The sequence below is a fragment of the Aquarana catesbeiana genome, linkage group LG08, assembly GCF_042186555.1.
Source record: "Aquarana catesbeiana isolate 2022-GZ linkage group LG08, ASM4218655v1, whole genome shotgun sequence".
NCBI classification, from domain to species: domain Eukaryota; kingdom Metazoa; phylum Chordata; class Amphibia; order Anura; family Ranidae; genus Aquarana; species Aquarana catesbeiana.
The window spans coordinates 308,353,892-308,370,096 of NC_133331.1; the positions used below are offsets into that span (position 1 = coordinate 308,353,892).

General features: G+C 44.4%; 1 protein-coding gene across 2 annotated transcripts in view; it reads right to left on the reverse strand.

Annotated features, from left to right (window-relative positions):
- LOC141105047 (zinc finger MYM-type protein 1-like) overlaps positions 1–16,205 on the reverse strand; it is a 52,986-nt gene that overhangs the window by 21,602 nt on the left and 15,179 nt on the right. The window contains exon 8 of one of the 2 annotated variants that reach the window (XM_073594843.1): positions 9,099–10,184. The exons of the other annotated variant lie outside the window; for it this stretch is intronic. Coding sequence (XP_073450944.1) covers positions 9,099–10,184 — 1,086 coding nt within the window. The remainder of the gene's footprint in view (positions 1–9,098; positions 10,185–16,205) is intronic. 2 annotated transcript variants of the gene reach the window in all.

Consider the following 16,205-nt stretch of genomic DNA (forward strand, 5'->3'; position numbering starts at 1 on the left):
CTCAGACCCCCCCAGAGCACTGTGTAGCACTACAGGACTCTCATACCCCCCCAGAGCACTGTGTAGCACTACAGGACTCTCAGACCCCCCCAGAGCACTGTGTAGCATTACTGGCCTCTCAGACCCCCCCAGAGCACTGCGTAGCATTACAGGACTCTCAGACCCCCAGAGCACTGTGCATTACAGGCCTCTCAGACCGTCCGGAGCACTGGGTGCATTACAGGCCTCCCAGACTGTCCAGAGCACTGTGCATTACAGGCCTCTCAGACAGTCCAGAGCACTGTGCATTACAGGTCTCTCAAGACCGTTCAGAGCACTGTGCATTACAGGCCTCTCAGACCGTCCAGAGCACTGTGCATTACAGGTCTCTCAAGACCGTTCAGAGCACTGTGCATTACAGGCCTCTCAGACCGTCCAGAGCACTGTGCATTACAGGCCTCTGTACAGGCCGGTTTTTGACAAGTCCTTTATTAAAAAAAATTACTCCGTGCCGTCTTCTCCCGCCGCCGGTTACCCGGTAAAAACAAAAAAAGGCCGCTCTTGTCCTGAGGCTGTCTTCCTCCGTTGTCTGACATCTCTTATATAGCCATGTGGCGTGGCCATCCAAGGACATCACCCAGAGAGCACGCCCCTTGTGATGTCATCTGATGGCCACACCCCATGGCTATATAAAAGATGTCAGACAGCAGGGGACGTCACAACGGAGGAAGACAGCCTCAGGACAAGAGCGGCCTTTTTTGTTTTTAGCGGGTAACTGGCAGCGGGGAAGAAGACAGCTCCGGGAGAAGACAGCAGCGAGAGAGACGACTCGGGGGGAAGATGGCTCGGGAGAAAACAGCACCAGGAGAAGACAGCTCAGAGCTTTTTTAATAAAGGACTTGCCAAAAACCGGCTTTTTTTTTTTCATTTTACTGCTTTTCTGATGAATGGTTCCAATAAGCCCCCTGCCCGCAGACCCCGACAACCACTGGCCAGGGTTGTCGGGGAGAGGCCCTTGTCCCCATCAACATGGCGGCAAGGTGCTTTGGGGTGGGGGGGGGGGGACGCAGAGCAAAAGGGTCTAGTATGGTCTCTGGGGGGGGACCCACGCCTTTTTTTTTGTGAATTTTTTTAGCCGGCAATTTAAAATTTTTTACATTCGGGACTCATCGGCTGTTAAGGATGCAGCGGCCAGCTTCCCGACCGGCTCCTTAGCAACCAGCTATATGCAGTGAATGTATGAAGAAAAAAACCCCTCTAACCGCTAAAAAAAAAACGCAGGACTTGCGTCTTGAATGCAGGTCCACTAAAGTCTATTACATGCAAAATGCTGCATTTTGCAGGAAAAAAAAGTCCCTGACCCTTTCCAAAAACGCAGAGGAACAAAAATGCTTTGATGTGAAGGTGTTCCATAGGAACTCATGTTAAAAAAAAGAATTCCCTGCATTTCTGCAAAATGCAATAAAAAAAATGCATTAGTGTGAATCAAGCCTTACAGGCCTCTCAGACCTTCCAGAGCACTGTGCAGCATTACAGGCCTCTCAGAGCACTGTGCAGCATTACTGGCCTCTCAGACCATCCAGAGTACTATGTAGCATTACAGGCCTTCTCAGACCACCGTCCAAAGCACTGTGTGCATTACAGGCCTCCTCAGATGGTTCAGAGCGTGTAGTTTGTTCAACCCTAATACCATACATAATAATATATTACAATTTTTTTACTCCAGGAGTATATAATGGGTTTGGAAATTCTAGAGAAATGCCTAAATACTGAATTACAATTTACCTAAACCCATTAGATTTTAGTCGACTAAATCAATTCAGATAACTAAAATGCGGCTAAAACTAAAAACGCCATTTCAGTCAAAAGACTATGATTGAAACTAAATCAAAATTTGATGCCAAAATTAACACTGGAGACGACCCCCACCCCCCAGAGACTTCTATGGGGCTCTACTGTACAGGTACACCCAGAAGACAGAGGAGTTGCATACTGAGATGTACACAATCTCCAGAGGCTGTGGCCAACAGATCGAAGTAAGCATGCATCTTTGAAGAGCAGGGGGTGGGACCTGTTAGGTCAGCTTAAATGGGCAAAAATAATAAGCGCATGTTGTCAAGTTTTGTCCAAGAGTCCTGAGGCATTGTAGAGCTTTTGGTGGGAATGAGCCTCTCTTCCTAGGTCCACATCTTGGTAGTTAGACCTCAATATTGGTCTCTGGTTTGCCCAGACCTTATATATATATATATATATAGATATGTGAGACGATTGATGATGTCCAGGGCTCCCTCATTATCTGTTGTGGGAGTCTACTGCAGGGTGAAAAGGCTGAGTGCTGACAGAACACTTAAAATGGTACAAGAGCTGCCTGTTTGTTTTGGGGAATCCATTAGGGCATACCCTGTTAAGAAGGTACTGTCAGGAAAACCATGCTGAATCCCGTACTCAAAAGAAATGCGTGTGCGAGCACAATTATCTACAGAATTGGGCATAGAAACAGGACCATGTGTACCTCTACACGAGCACATACGCATGGGCATTAGCGTGCACTGCATGCTCATGAGCGTGCATTTTTTAATTGGACATTGGCAACCAGTGGCCTATTTAAAGCCATACACAATGCAGGACGATTGCTGACTGGGCGTCAGTTTGTACCGCTTGTGACCTGATCCTGTGTGTACCTGTATCCTGACCCGGCTTGTTGATCCTGCTCATTCCTGAACCTCTGTTGCTGACTCTGGCTTGTGACCCAACCTCGCTTCCTGTATCCTCTTTTGCTCACTCATACCTCCCCTCGATGGGAACGAGGGACACCCATTATCAAAAGTATGTAGGCATAGGACACACACCCTGCCACGCCCACTTAAACACTTTTTGAAAGATAAATAGTATATTTTATATTTATATATTTTTATATATAACTATATAGAGAAAACCAAAATGAGGGACAAATGAGGAGGAAAGAGACAAATCAGGGACAGTCCCTCGAAATCGGGGACAGTTGGGAGCTAGGCTTGCTTGCTACTGACCTTGACTCCGCTACTGCTTCCTGACTCTGTAATTCTGCTGCCCAAATGTTGCTGACTCCTGCCCATCTAGCCACGCATCCAAGATCTTTTATCTGCTTGCTTGTTGAACCTTCATCAGCTTTGCATCTGCTACCAGATTCCCTGGCCTGGATCTCCTGCAGGCACCCGTGCACCACTGTGCCCTGTTATACCCTGTCATCATCCCCTGGGATAACAGGAGAAGAGTTGTAAGGGAAGGCCTCTCATCAACTTCGTCAAAACCAGGCACGTGACATTAGTGGATTGGCTGAGCAGCTGATGTTTTTTCCACTTCCAGATTATGGACCCAACAGTGCTCACTGGAACATTCAGAAGTTTAGAAATACTTCTGTAGCCAATGCCATTAGTATGTTTTGCAACAATAAGGTTGTGAAGGTCTTGAGAGCGCTCTTTGCTTTTACCCATCACAAGATGTTTCTTGTTGTGATACTTTCGCAATGAGACACCTTTTTATAGGTCATCAGTTGAGATTGAACCAGCTGATATTAAATTTGCACTGACAAGGGGCAGGATTGCTTTCTAATTACTGATAGATTCCAGCTGATGCCTTGGCTTTCCATGCCCTTTTTTACCTCCCTTTCTTCATGTGTTCAATACTTTTTCCCTGTGTCATTCCATTTTATTAATGGAAATGGTGCAGCGCTTAGCTAAAGTTTGTATAGACCAAATATAAGTTTATAAGTAATCAAAGTGATTATCCTGGAGTGAGTAATGGTAGATAGAATAAGCCGTCACCAAGACCCGATCACACCGACTCTTACCCTAAGGTAAAGATGTATGCACAGTAGGTAAACCCAATATTAATCCCAGCGATCCTCAGCTGCAAGGGAATTCATTTATCCAAAGCAGAGTATGCTGATCCCAGTACACAGATATGGATGTCAGTTCTGAAGTGAGCTCCACCAGGAAAGCCAATAGAAGGTCCTCACCACAGCAATGATACTCTCAAATATGTAGAGAAGAATACTCATTGCGCAGACATCCAAAAGTTTTAATTTATTTAGGTAAAAAAAGAGTAAAACGCACATGCTCTTGGTAAAAGACATGCATAAGGAAACAACCGGCGTTTCCAACCAACAAAATGGCCACTGCGTCCCAGCTGGCATTTCGTGTCACGGGAGGAGCTGGAACCTGTGACGTGAATGCCAGCTGGGGCTCAGTGGCCATTTTGTTGGCTGGAAACATCGGCTGCTACATGTTAGATTTGTGTTTTTAATTTCATTTTATTACACAATTTCATTCCTGAATGTATTTGTTTTGATGTCTTTGTATGTATGGATTGTATGCGTTGTTACTGACATGTGGTGGAAAATTTCATGTCAACAGCACCTTTAGAAACACATTTACCTAGAAAAATGGTGATATGTTCAATACTTATTTTATGCGTTGTAAATACTGTGTATACACTATGTTACCAAAAGTATTGGGACGCTTGCCTTTACATGCACATGAACTTTAATGGCATCCCAGTCTTAGTCTGTAGGGTTGAATATCGAATTGGCCCACCCTTTGCAGCTTTAACAGCTTCAACTCTTCTGGGAAGGCTGTCCACAAGGTTTAGAAGTGCGTCTATGTGCGTCTATGGGAATGTTTGACCATTCTTCCAGAAGCGCATTTGTGAGGTCAGGCACTGATGTTGGACGAGAAGGCCTGGCTTACAGTCTCCGCTCTAATTCATCCCAAAGGTGTCCTATCGGGTCGAGGTCAGGACCATCCCCAAATTGTTCCCACAAAGTTGGAAGCATGAAATTGTCCAAAATGTCTTGGTATGCTGACGCTTTAAGAGTTCCCTTCACTGGAACTAAGGAGCCAAGCCCAACCCCTGAAAAACAACACCACACCAAAGGTGCTCTATCGGGTTGAGGCCAGGACTCTGTGCAGGCCAGTCAAGTTCCTCCACCCCAAAAACTCGCCTCATCCATGTCTTTATGGACCTTGCTTTGTGCACTGTCACATTGAAACAGGAAGGGGCCATCCCCAAACTGTTCCCACAAAGTTGGGAGCATGAAATTGTCCAAAATTTCTTGGTATACTGACGCCTTAGGAGTTCCCTTTACTGGAACTAAGGGGCCAAGCCCAACCCCTGAAATGCAACCCCACAACAACCCCTCCACCAAATGATTTGGACCAAAGCACAAAGCAAGGTCCATAAAGACACGGATGAGCAAGTTTGGGGTGGAGGAACTTGACTGGCCTCCTGACATCAATCTGATAGAACACCTTTGGGATGAATTAGAGCGGAGACTGCGAGCCAGGCCTTCTCGTCCAACGTCAGTGCCTGACCTCACAAACGCGATTCTGGAAGAATGGTCAAACATTCCCATAGACACACTCCTAAACCTTGTGGATGGCCTTCCCAGAAGAGTTGAAGCTGTCATAGCTGCAAAGGGTGGGCCAACTCAATATTGAACCCTACAGACTAAGACTGGGATGCCATTAAAGGGGTTGTAAAGGTAAAAATGTTTTCACCCTAATGCATTCTATGCATTAAGGTGAAAAAACTTCTGACAATACCGCTGCCCCCAGCCCCCCCGTTTTACTTACCTGACGCCTCGAAAGTCAGCTTCTTGTTCCCGACATCTATTCCTCCGCTCACCCTGGCCGCTGATTGGCTACAGTGGATGGATTGGAAGCAGCGCAGCCATTGGCTCGCGCTGCTGTCAATCACATCCAATGACGCGGCGCGCTGGGGGGCGGGGCCGAGTGATACAGTGAGCGGCTATAGCCGCCGGCTGTATCACGGGAGCGCGCCCGCAAGCACTAACCACCATGCGAGGGAGCTCGCATTAAGGTGGTTAATGCTTGCGGGGAGGAGCTGAAACAGCCGCCGAGGGACCCCAGAAGACCAGGTTCGGGGCCACTCTGTGCAGAACGAGCTGCACAGTGAAGGTAAGTATAACATGTTTGTTATTTTAAAAAAAAAAATGTTACCTTTACAACCCCTTTAAAGTTCATGTGTGTGTAAAGTCAGGTGCCTAGGGGGCATGCTCAGTACTGGTGCCATTTATCTAGGTAGGTACCTACTCTAATCCACCACCACTGACAAAAAAAAAAAGCAAATTGCACATGCCTGTAGATTGTGAATTTTTTTTATTAAACTGCATATATACATATACTGTATACGATTTTTTTCAGTGATGTTATATGTATGAGAGGCTGGAACTACAGAAGTAACATGAGCTCCATTTTACTTTCCGTGTTTCCCTTTTACAAGAATTATAGGATTAATATCATCTACAATATACAATGGACCTATTTCTTTCGTATAACACACACAGATTATGTCTCAGTTAAAATACAAAAAAAAAAAGAAAAATATCATGAAATACAAGAACACTTCAACAATGCTTTTTAATATTTAGAACTATGGCTAAACAAAAATACTTTAGGCCAGCCTCCCTCAACCTTTCCAACACAGAGGAACCTTTGAAATAGTTCTCCGGTCTCGGGGAACCCCTGCTAAAAATTAGAAATCTACAGCTCATGATACATTAGTGTGATGGTCAGTGGGAAGAATGATGGTCCTTACACTTGTGGTCATTGGGAAGAATTAACTCCTTACAGATAGCTAAAAAGACCCCAATGGGGTCTTGGGAACAGTGGGAACTTATCTGAGAGGCAGAAATTGCCCAATGCTGAAGGAACCCCTAGCAATCTCTGGAGGAACCCTGGTTGAGAATCACTGCTTTAGGCTCTGAGCAGACCAATACAGCCCGGAGGCTGAAAGCCTTGTGTTGTGTTCTATATGATGGCAAGAACCCATGAAAAAAAAAAAATCTACTCTACAAGAACAGTTCTTTTCACTGAAAAGTGGGCAAAAAAAGCCCTCAAAAAAGGCAAGGATGGCAAGTGGACTAGGTCCGTAAAGCTCTACATCTGTAGCTAAATCCCACAGCCCCCATTGTACTATGATGAGCTTCGTAGACCAATTAGGTCCAGCCTTCCCCTCCCTCTAAGACTCTGAGGCTCTTGGGGTTAAACCTGTTCAATGGCATGCTTATACACTATATTTCCAAAAGTTTTGGGACGTCTGCCTTCACACGCACATGAACTTTAATGGCATCCCAGTCTTAGTCCGTAGGGTTCAATATTGAGTTGGCTCACCCATTGCAGCTATAACAGCTTCAACTCTTCTGGGAAGGCTGTCCACAAGGTTTAGGAGTGTGTATATGAGGATGTTTGGCCATTCTTCCAGAAGCGTATTTGTGAGGTCAGGCACTAATGTTGGACTAGAAGGCCTGGCTCGCAGTCTCCGCTCTAATTCATCCCAAAGGTGTTCTTTTGGGTTGAGGCCAGTCAAGTTCCTCCACCCCAACCTCGCTCATCCATGTCTTTATGGACCTTGCTTTGTGCACTGGTTCATTCGGTGGAGGGGTTTATGTTGTGGGGTTTTTCCTTCAGGGGTTGGGCTTGGCCCATTTTGTCAAAATGGTGACAAAAATCAACCTACCAAGACATTTTGGACCATTTCATGCTCCCAACTTTGTGGGAACAGTTTGGGGATGGCCCCTTCCTGTTCCAACATGACTGCTCACCAGTACACAAAGCAAGGTCCATAAAGACATGGATAGAACACCTTTGGGATGAATTAGAGCGGAGACGGAAGCCAGGCCTTCTCGTCCGACATCAGTGCTTGACCTCACAAATGTGCTTCTGGAAGAATGATCAAAAATTCCCATAGACACACTCCTAAACCTTGTAGGCAGCCTTCCCAGAAGAGTTGAAGCTATTATAGCTGCAAAGGGTGGGCCAACTCGATATTGAACCCTACGGACTAAGACTGGGATGCCATTAAAAGTTCATGCGCATATAAAGGCAGGTGTCACAATACTTTTGGTAACAGTGTAACTTCGAGTTCGGGGGTTTCAGAAGCGTCTAGCGCACCTCCTCCTCATTCCAGCATCCGGGTTTTGGCTGTGGCCTTCTCCATGTCTGTCTGTCCACCTGCAAGGTGATTAATGTGGCCAGTCTCTGGGTGGAGACCAAACCTGATTTAAGCCAGCCAAGCCTGCAATCTCATGCTTGTGTTAGCATGTGTATTACCTTATCCAGCTGCCGGTTTGTATGCCCTGCTCTGCTAGATTGGATTACCTCGTTGATGACCTCGGATAGGACTGTTTTCTGAACTCTGCCTGTTTTTTTTACTTCGGATTTTGACCTTGACTATTCTGAACTATGCCTATCTGCCAACAGCAAGTACCCGTTTGCTTAGCTCAGTTCGCTCCTGCCCTGGCGTGGTGGCCAGGCACTATAGCATTGTGTATAAGTCCTGGGGGCAACAGAATACAGGTAGGCCTCCTTGCCTTATGGGAAAGGGGGCTGCTATAGGTGAAGAACACAGAAGCCAGCTGTAGTGTCTGATCACCTGCGTTAGGGGTAATGGTGACACTGGATCTGCATACCCATGTAGCCTATAGTCAGAGGCTACCACTCTCAGCGCTGTATCAGAGTCTCCAAGAAATAGAAGCAGCCAAGAAAAAGCTTGGCTCATCAAAACTTCACATTTTATTGAGCCAGAATGCACCCCCTTTATAAGCCAATTTTTTTTATCCTACAGTTTCTCTATGGACCAAACCATTCCACCTAATAAAATCCATTGCATATTTGTCAAAATAATCAACGGCAACATTCTATATGACCTCTATGACTAAGCTCTGTGTGTGGGACGAAACTCGTCGGTTGGGATGGTCTTAGGAGGAGCCGAGGTTGAGGCCACTTTGCAGTTTTCACACACTGAGCTGTTGGTGTGCGTCGCCTTCACATGGCATAACAATCTCTATGATGTCTTATTAGTCTTTTTTGGTAAAACCTTGCCCGCAATCTGAGGACGCTCAACCATGTGTCTTTTCTGGTGTTCAACAAGGTTTCCTTTCTTAGTGAACGCTCTTCCGCACTCTGGACATGAAAACGGACGCTCGCCTGTGTGTATTCTTTTGTGTACAATAAGATCTCCTTTCTGAGTGAAACTTTTCCCGCACTCTGAACACAAATAAGGACGCTCCCCCGTGTGAACTCTCTTGTGCACATGAAGTTTTCCTTTTTCAGTGAAACGTTTCCCGCACTCTGAACACGAATAGGGACGCTCACCCGTGTGACTTCTCTGGTGTACAAGAAGGGCGATTTTCTGCGTGAAGCATTTTCCACACTCTGAACAGGAAAACGGACGCTCGCCTGTGTGACATCTCTGGTGTTTTAAAAGGTTTCCTTTCTCAGAAAAACATTTGCCGCACTCCAAACAACAGAAAGTACGCTCACCCGTGTGGCTTCTCTGGTGTTCCACAAGTTTACCTTTATAAAGGAAACATTTGCCACACTCTGAACAAGAGAATGGACCCTCACCCGAGTGGATAGTCTGGTGTTCGATAAGTGCTCCTTTCCGAGTGAAACATTTTCCACAGTCTGAACAGGAATAGGGACGCTCACCCGTGTGAGTTCTCTGGTGTTTAAGGAGGTTTCCTTTATCTGAAAAACATTTCCCGCACTCTGAACATGCAAATGGCCGCTCACCCGTGTGAATTCTCTTGTGTATAAGAAGAGCGAATTTCTGTGCAAAACATTTTCCACACTCTGAACAGGAAAAGGGACGCTCACCCGTGTGACTCCTCTGATGTATAAGAAGTTTGATTTTCTGTGTAAAACATTTCCCACACTCTAAACAGGAAAACGAACGGTCGCCTTTGTGAATCCTCTGATGTACATTAAGATCTCCTTTCTGAGTGAAACATTTCCCGCACTCTGAACATAAAAAAGGTCGTTCACCTGTGTGAAATTTTTGGTGGACAAGAAGTTTTCCTTTCCCATTGAAACATTTCCTGCACTCCGAACATGAGAATAGATTGTCACCTCGGTGAGCTCCTTCATGGGGTGGGGAAGATTCCTCGGGATTAGAAGGATCTGTTGATCGATCTGCAGTGTGAGATCTTACATGGATATTTACAATCATAGTATGTGATTGATGAGAAGATTCCCCCTGATCAGAGGGATCCATTGATGTCTCTGGACAGGAAGGTCTGTGATGTATATTTTGTGTATTTGGATTTCCTCCTGGAGGATCCTGTGTGATGACATTATCTTCTGACTTACAATCAGCAGATAATAGAAGATGTCTCTCCGAGGAATTCCTGACATCACATCCATCTGTTGGAAGGCAATTTTAAATAAATGTAAAAAGATCAATTACAAGAGTCATGCACGTTGGTCTAGCAGCCAACAGTTTCACAGAGCTCTGGTATAAAACTGAATACAACCAACACCAAAATTATAAAAAACAAACCAGAAAAAAAGATACAAAACACCCAAAACTACAGCAAACTGTCTATATTTCTTTGTGCAATTCCGACAGCTATGGGAAGTCATGGAAATAGATGTTTTGCCACATTATTTTGCGGAGGTATGCCATTATACAGGAGAATGGAGATGGACCTTTAATATGGTGTACAGTATCTCCTCCTCATTTGTTGGGAACATGACATTATAGTGAGGAATGGAGATGGACCTTTCATATGGTGTACAGTATCTCCTCCTCATTTGTTGGGAACATGACATTATATTGAGGAATGGAGGTGGACCTTTCATATGGTGAGCAGTATCTCCTCCTCATTTGTTGGGAACATGATGTTATATTGAGGAATGGAGATGGACCTTTCATATGGTGTACAGTATCTCCTCCTCATTTGTTGGGAACATGACATTATATTGAGGAATGGAGATGGACCTTTCATATAGTGTACAGCATCTCCTCCTCATTTGTTGGGAACATGACGTTATATTAAGGAATGGAGATGGACCTTTCATATGGTGTACAGTATCTCCTCCTCATTTGTTGGGAACATGACGTTATATTGAGGAATGGAGATGGACCCTCTCTTTTACAAAAGATTTTATTAAGATTCAATCCAACAGATTAGGCCAACAATGAGATGGTTACATTGCATGTGAGGCAAATAAAGATCAGATGCCATAAAACAAACAAATCAACAATGTACAAAGATTAGTGTGTTCCAGATTAAGCACTACATTTTAACTAAAATCCTTAAATCTCTAAAATGAGGGAACTTAGGAATCCAGATTGCATTATGACCTGGAACACGGACATTCAAGTTTGCAGGTAAACATGGTAAAACATGGAAGCGTTTTGACAGTAGAGTTATATGTAGGTGAGAATGCAATATAGAAACATAAGAATGCTGTCATTGTAACCATCCTAACCAGGACCTTGCCCGGCGGCCTAAAAGGCCTATGAAATAGATGCACAGAATAAGACTAGTGTGAAAAGTAGAAGAGAGGGAGGAAAGAAGGAGAAAACACCAGGGACAAGGAGAAGGAGATAAGAATAATGCCCCGTACACACAATAGAATTTTCCGACGGAAAATGTTCGATGGGAGCTTTTTGTCGGAAATTCGGACCGTGTGTAGGCTCCATCGGACATTTTCCATCGGAATTTCCGTCACACAAAATTTGAGAGCTGGTTCTCAAATTTTCCGACAACAAAATCTGTTGTCGTAAATTCCAATCGTGTGTACACACAATTCCGACGCACAAAGTTTCAGGCATGCTCAGAATCAAGCAGAAGAGCCGAACTGGCTATTGAACTTCATTTTTCCTCGGCTCGTCGTACGTGTTGTATGTCACCACGTTCTTGACGTTCAGAATTTCCGTCAAGATGTGTGTGACCGTGTGTATGCAAGACAAGTTTGAGCCAACATCCGTCGGAAAAAAATCCATGGATTTTGTTGTCGGAATGTCCGATCAATGTCCGATCGTGTGTACGTGGCATAAGAAGAGTCCTACGGGGTGTACGTCAGAGGATCACTAAATTGAAAGAAGCGTGTTTTCAAAACTTGAAGGTTGGATATATGCTATCCAGGGTTGCCAGACCCCAAGAAATTTATCATGTGTCTCCAAAAGGCAAGCCGTCAGCTTCTCATTTCAATGACCCATGAGATCATTCATAACTTTTTTTTAAACAGCTTCAAAGCCAAGTACAGGCGTTTTCCAAGCCCTCGCACTAGTCAATTTAGTTGCAGTAAAAAGATGCAAGGCTAATTGATGCTACGGTCGAAGCAGTTCTGCAATTGGCTTGCAAAGAAGACCCTCGTAGTGGTCTTGTTTAAGATTAGCGTGAAATATGTTACGAAGAAGAGTATAAAACTCTGACCCATAGTCTGCATACCTTCGGACAAGACCACCAAATGTGTGCCATAGTGCCTTCCTGCGAACATCCCCGGAAGCAGAGAGGAGAGTAAGATGGGATGAAGCGAGCCAGCCTAGCTGGCGTAGAGTACCAACTGTACAGCACTTTGTAGGCATTCTCCAGTATGAGAACATTTTTTGAGCACTTAGAATGAGCTATGTTCATGACCTGCCAATCCTCTGGATATATCTGCCTCCCCAACTCACTTTCCCATTGAAGATGGTAAGACCGTAATTGGGGTTTCCTGAAGGAGAATATAGATGAGTAGATTAAAGATATTAGATCCGGGATGGGAGGTCGGGCTCTACAAAGACTCTCAAAAGGGGGTCAACGTGTATGAAATAGGTCGGGATGTTATAAGTTGTTGAATAAACTGAGTTATAAAGAGCTACAGTGTTCACATAGAGGGACATCATGAGAGGACCTTAGGGCATCAAATGTTATTATCCAAGTAGGGGTAAACAGAGAGTGAATGTCTACAAAACCGTGGTCTGTCCACCAGGAAAATTGTTTAGGGTTTTCACAACCTGGGGGAAATAATGGGCAATGAGGCGAAGTAAGGGTAGATGGGAAGAGATCAAGCCCGCTGAAAATCCCACAAACAAACAGAGGGTTAGGCTTGGCCCTAAGGCAGTCGAACGGTGGATAGGAGGGAGCCCCGGCAAGGAAGAAATGGGAATAGGATAGGAATCCACCAAGTCAATGGTGGCCCATAATGGCAATTAATACGTTTAATGGAGATGAGATAATGGGGCTACATTTGCTGCCGTATAATAAGCTTGCAAGCTGGGGACCGAAAAAAACCACAGTTGAACCTATGAGCGTATAAAACCTGTTTGCCGATTCCGGGAGATCAAGTGGACCCCCTGATAAAATTTCAAAAGCTTGCACTGTTGCATACATAAAATATGCGAGGGAATCGAGATTGGTAAAACTCGAAAGAAATATAGCAGTTTCGGAAGGCAAGACATACACGGACCGCAGTGATCCTGCCAAACCAGGAGAACTGGAAATGGGACCAAGAGGAGAGCATATAAGTCAGATTTCTAAATAATGGTGGAAAATTGGCTACATATAATTCTTCATACCTAGGGGTGAGCCAGATTCCAAAGTAAGGCAAAGAGGAAAGCCAATGAAATGGAAAGGCAGTTTTCAAGGCTGCCAGTTTGGAGGGTGAAAAGTTAACGAACATTGCTTTAGACTTAGTAGGGTTAACCTTGAGTTCCAAAAGGGACGCAAAAGTGTGTAAGAGGGATAGCATGTTAATCAGAGAGACGTTGAGGTCATCAAGATATCGTCAGTGAATAGGGATATCTTATCCTTTGCAGAGCCTGCAATTTTGATGCCTTTTACGTCTGGATGAGAGCATATTGCCTCTGCCAAGGGCTCCAAGGCCAGGATAAATAAGAGCGGTGAGAGAGGGCAGCCTTGGCGGGTACCCGTTCCAATGGGAAAAAAAAAAGAAGAAAAAAGTTTGGTCGGCGGGACTTTGAATGAGGCCAATCACTATATAAAAGTAGGCATGTGGGATATAAAAACAGTATTGCTTTTATGGGTTCCAATAAAAATGGGGGGAGTTTTTTTGGGGGACTTTAAATGAGAGATGTATACCAAAGAGCAGTCTTGGCAAAGAACATTTTATTATACCTTGAGAAATCATGTACAGCATACTGAATGACACACAAAAAAAAAGGCATACATAGAATCGTATACACACAGGGCATGCTAAAAAACGCATATAAATACTGACGCCATGGTACTTGGCAGATCATAGGGTAAAAAAAAAAAGTTCTGCACAACATGGGCCACTGGAAGGGCTGGATGGTGTTGGAAAATCTAGAGTAAAACAATATAAGAGACATAAAATAATCTGTATGGACATCATACATCTATGTAAGCCCGACGCGTTTTGTTGGGGGTATACCAACTCTTCAGGGGCGAATGCAATGGTGATGTCAACTGCATAGATGTGAACAGAGGATCAGAGCTGTTAGAAAGGTCTGGCATGGGAGCTGAGGTAGAGACACGTGGACAAGCAGAGAGCACTGTGGATTCACCAAGGTCAATGTGCAAATGTGGGCGACGGTGAGCCAACACTTCCTGTTGGTTCACAAGGAAATAGGGGAAAAAAGGGGACTAAAATCCAGAATATTTAATTTTAGCCTGATGGGGAATCATATCCAACTCAAAAAGGAAGCATCGAAGCCATAAAACGATGGAGCATGGTCATAAAGGTAAGGCCACGACAGTGTCAAAATGCCTTATTCCCATCGAGTGATAAAAGCATCGTTTCAAGAGAACGACTATGGGTGATATGTTGCAGATGAATAATTTGCCTGATAGCATCACCTGCCTATAGTTGGGGAACAAAGCCAACTTGATCTTTTTTGATTAAGCGAGGGAGAAACAAGTTTAGACGATTAGCTAAGATTTTGGTGAGAATTTTCATATCTATATTGATGAAGAGAGATGGGCCTAAAGTTGGCCCAGGAGGAATGATCACGATCGGGTTTCGAAAGCATGACTATATTAGCAGTCAAAAGATCTGGTGAAAAGGCCTGACCATTTTTAATGGAATTGTACATAGCTGTTTTATTAGGAGCGAAGACATCTGCTAACTTCCTATAATAAAAGTGCCGTGAAGCCATCTGGGCCAGGCCTTTTACCCACTTTCAGATCCTTTATACAATCGCAAGACATTTCGGGTTCTTGAATATCACGGTCCATAAGAGCTGTGTGTGCTGCAGCTAGCGTAGGCAACGAAAGAGGTTGTAAGAAAGTGTCAGTATCCTGATTATTTGCACGAGTCGGGCCCGAGTGTATTATGACGAGGAATTTCTTCCAAGATCTGGACTGGGTTACTAGTGAGAACGTTAGGACTGGTACGTAAAGTGATAGGAGTAAATTTACAGGTAAAAGTGCGTAACCTATTGTCCAGCATCGCATTCGGTTTATTTGCCTTGGCATACCATTTCTGGTGGGACCAACCCAAAGAGCTTTCAGCTCCATCTGTAAGGCATAAATTCAACTCCATACAGGACTGGTCCAAAAGCTTACAATTAGGGGGAGTGTTTAAATGTAGTAGAAAATGAATAAGCGGGTTTCTGATTTATGTGAATAGGAATAAAAAATAAATGAATAATAAAAAACAAAACAAAAACATGCTAATACATAACATAGTAAACAAATAGTGCAAGCAGCAACTCTCCTGTGAGATAAAAGTAAAGTCCCAATATCATTTTTCTGTAAAAAAAAAAAAGTCCCAATATCATAACTTTTCAGAGTTACGCCAATTACTGAAAAATAAAATGTCCACAAGTGATGTAACAGTTATTCCTGATGAGTATCACCGCCATCCACCACCTTGAAATGTGAATCTGTGCATCAACTCCACCACCAGAGGCTGAAAGACTCGCTAACCAGCTCACATGGGTCTCTCACCACAAGAGGTCAATAGCGCTTGTGGCTCTATAACCATCCAGGGCCTTCTATGACTTCAGAGGGTCTTCCCGCATTCACATATGCAGCTTCCTGACACAACTGTCATCGGATTACCCCAAAATCAAAAAAGGCTGCACATAGTGTAAAATTGTAAAAATGTATTCCACATATGCTAAGAATTGCACTTACTTGAATGATGCATTAATAAAAACGCATACGGATAAGGGGGTAATCCCCTAAAAATCATATGCGTCTGCCGGCACACATACAAACGACCCATTCTTCTGGGACTCGAGGGTTACGGTGGCGTCAGCGAGTTACTCCGTCCTACATGTTTTGTCTTACGTTGACGTCGTCCAGGGGCACTGGACAGCGTCAACGTATGAGGTAACGCGTAGGGCGGAGCAACACGCTGATGTCACCGCAACCCCCGAGTCCCAGAAGGACGGGTTGTTTGAATGTGTGCCGGCAGACGCATATGATTTTAAGGGGAGTATCCCTAATGCGAATGCGTTTTTATTAA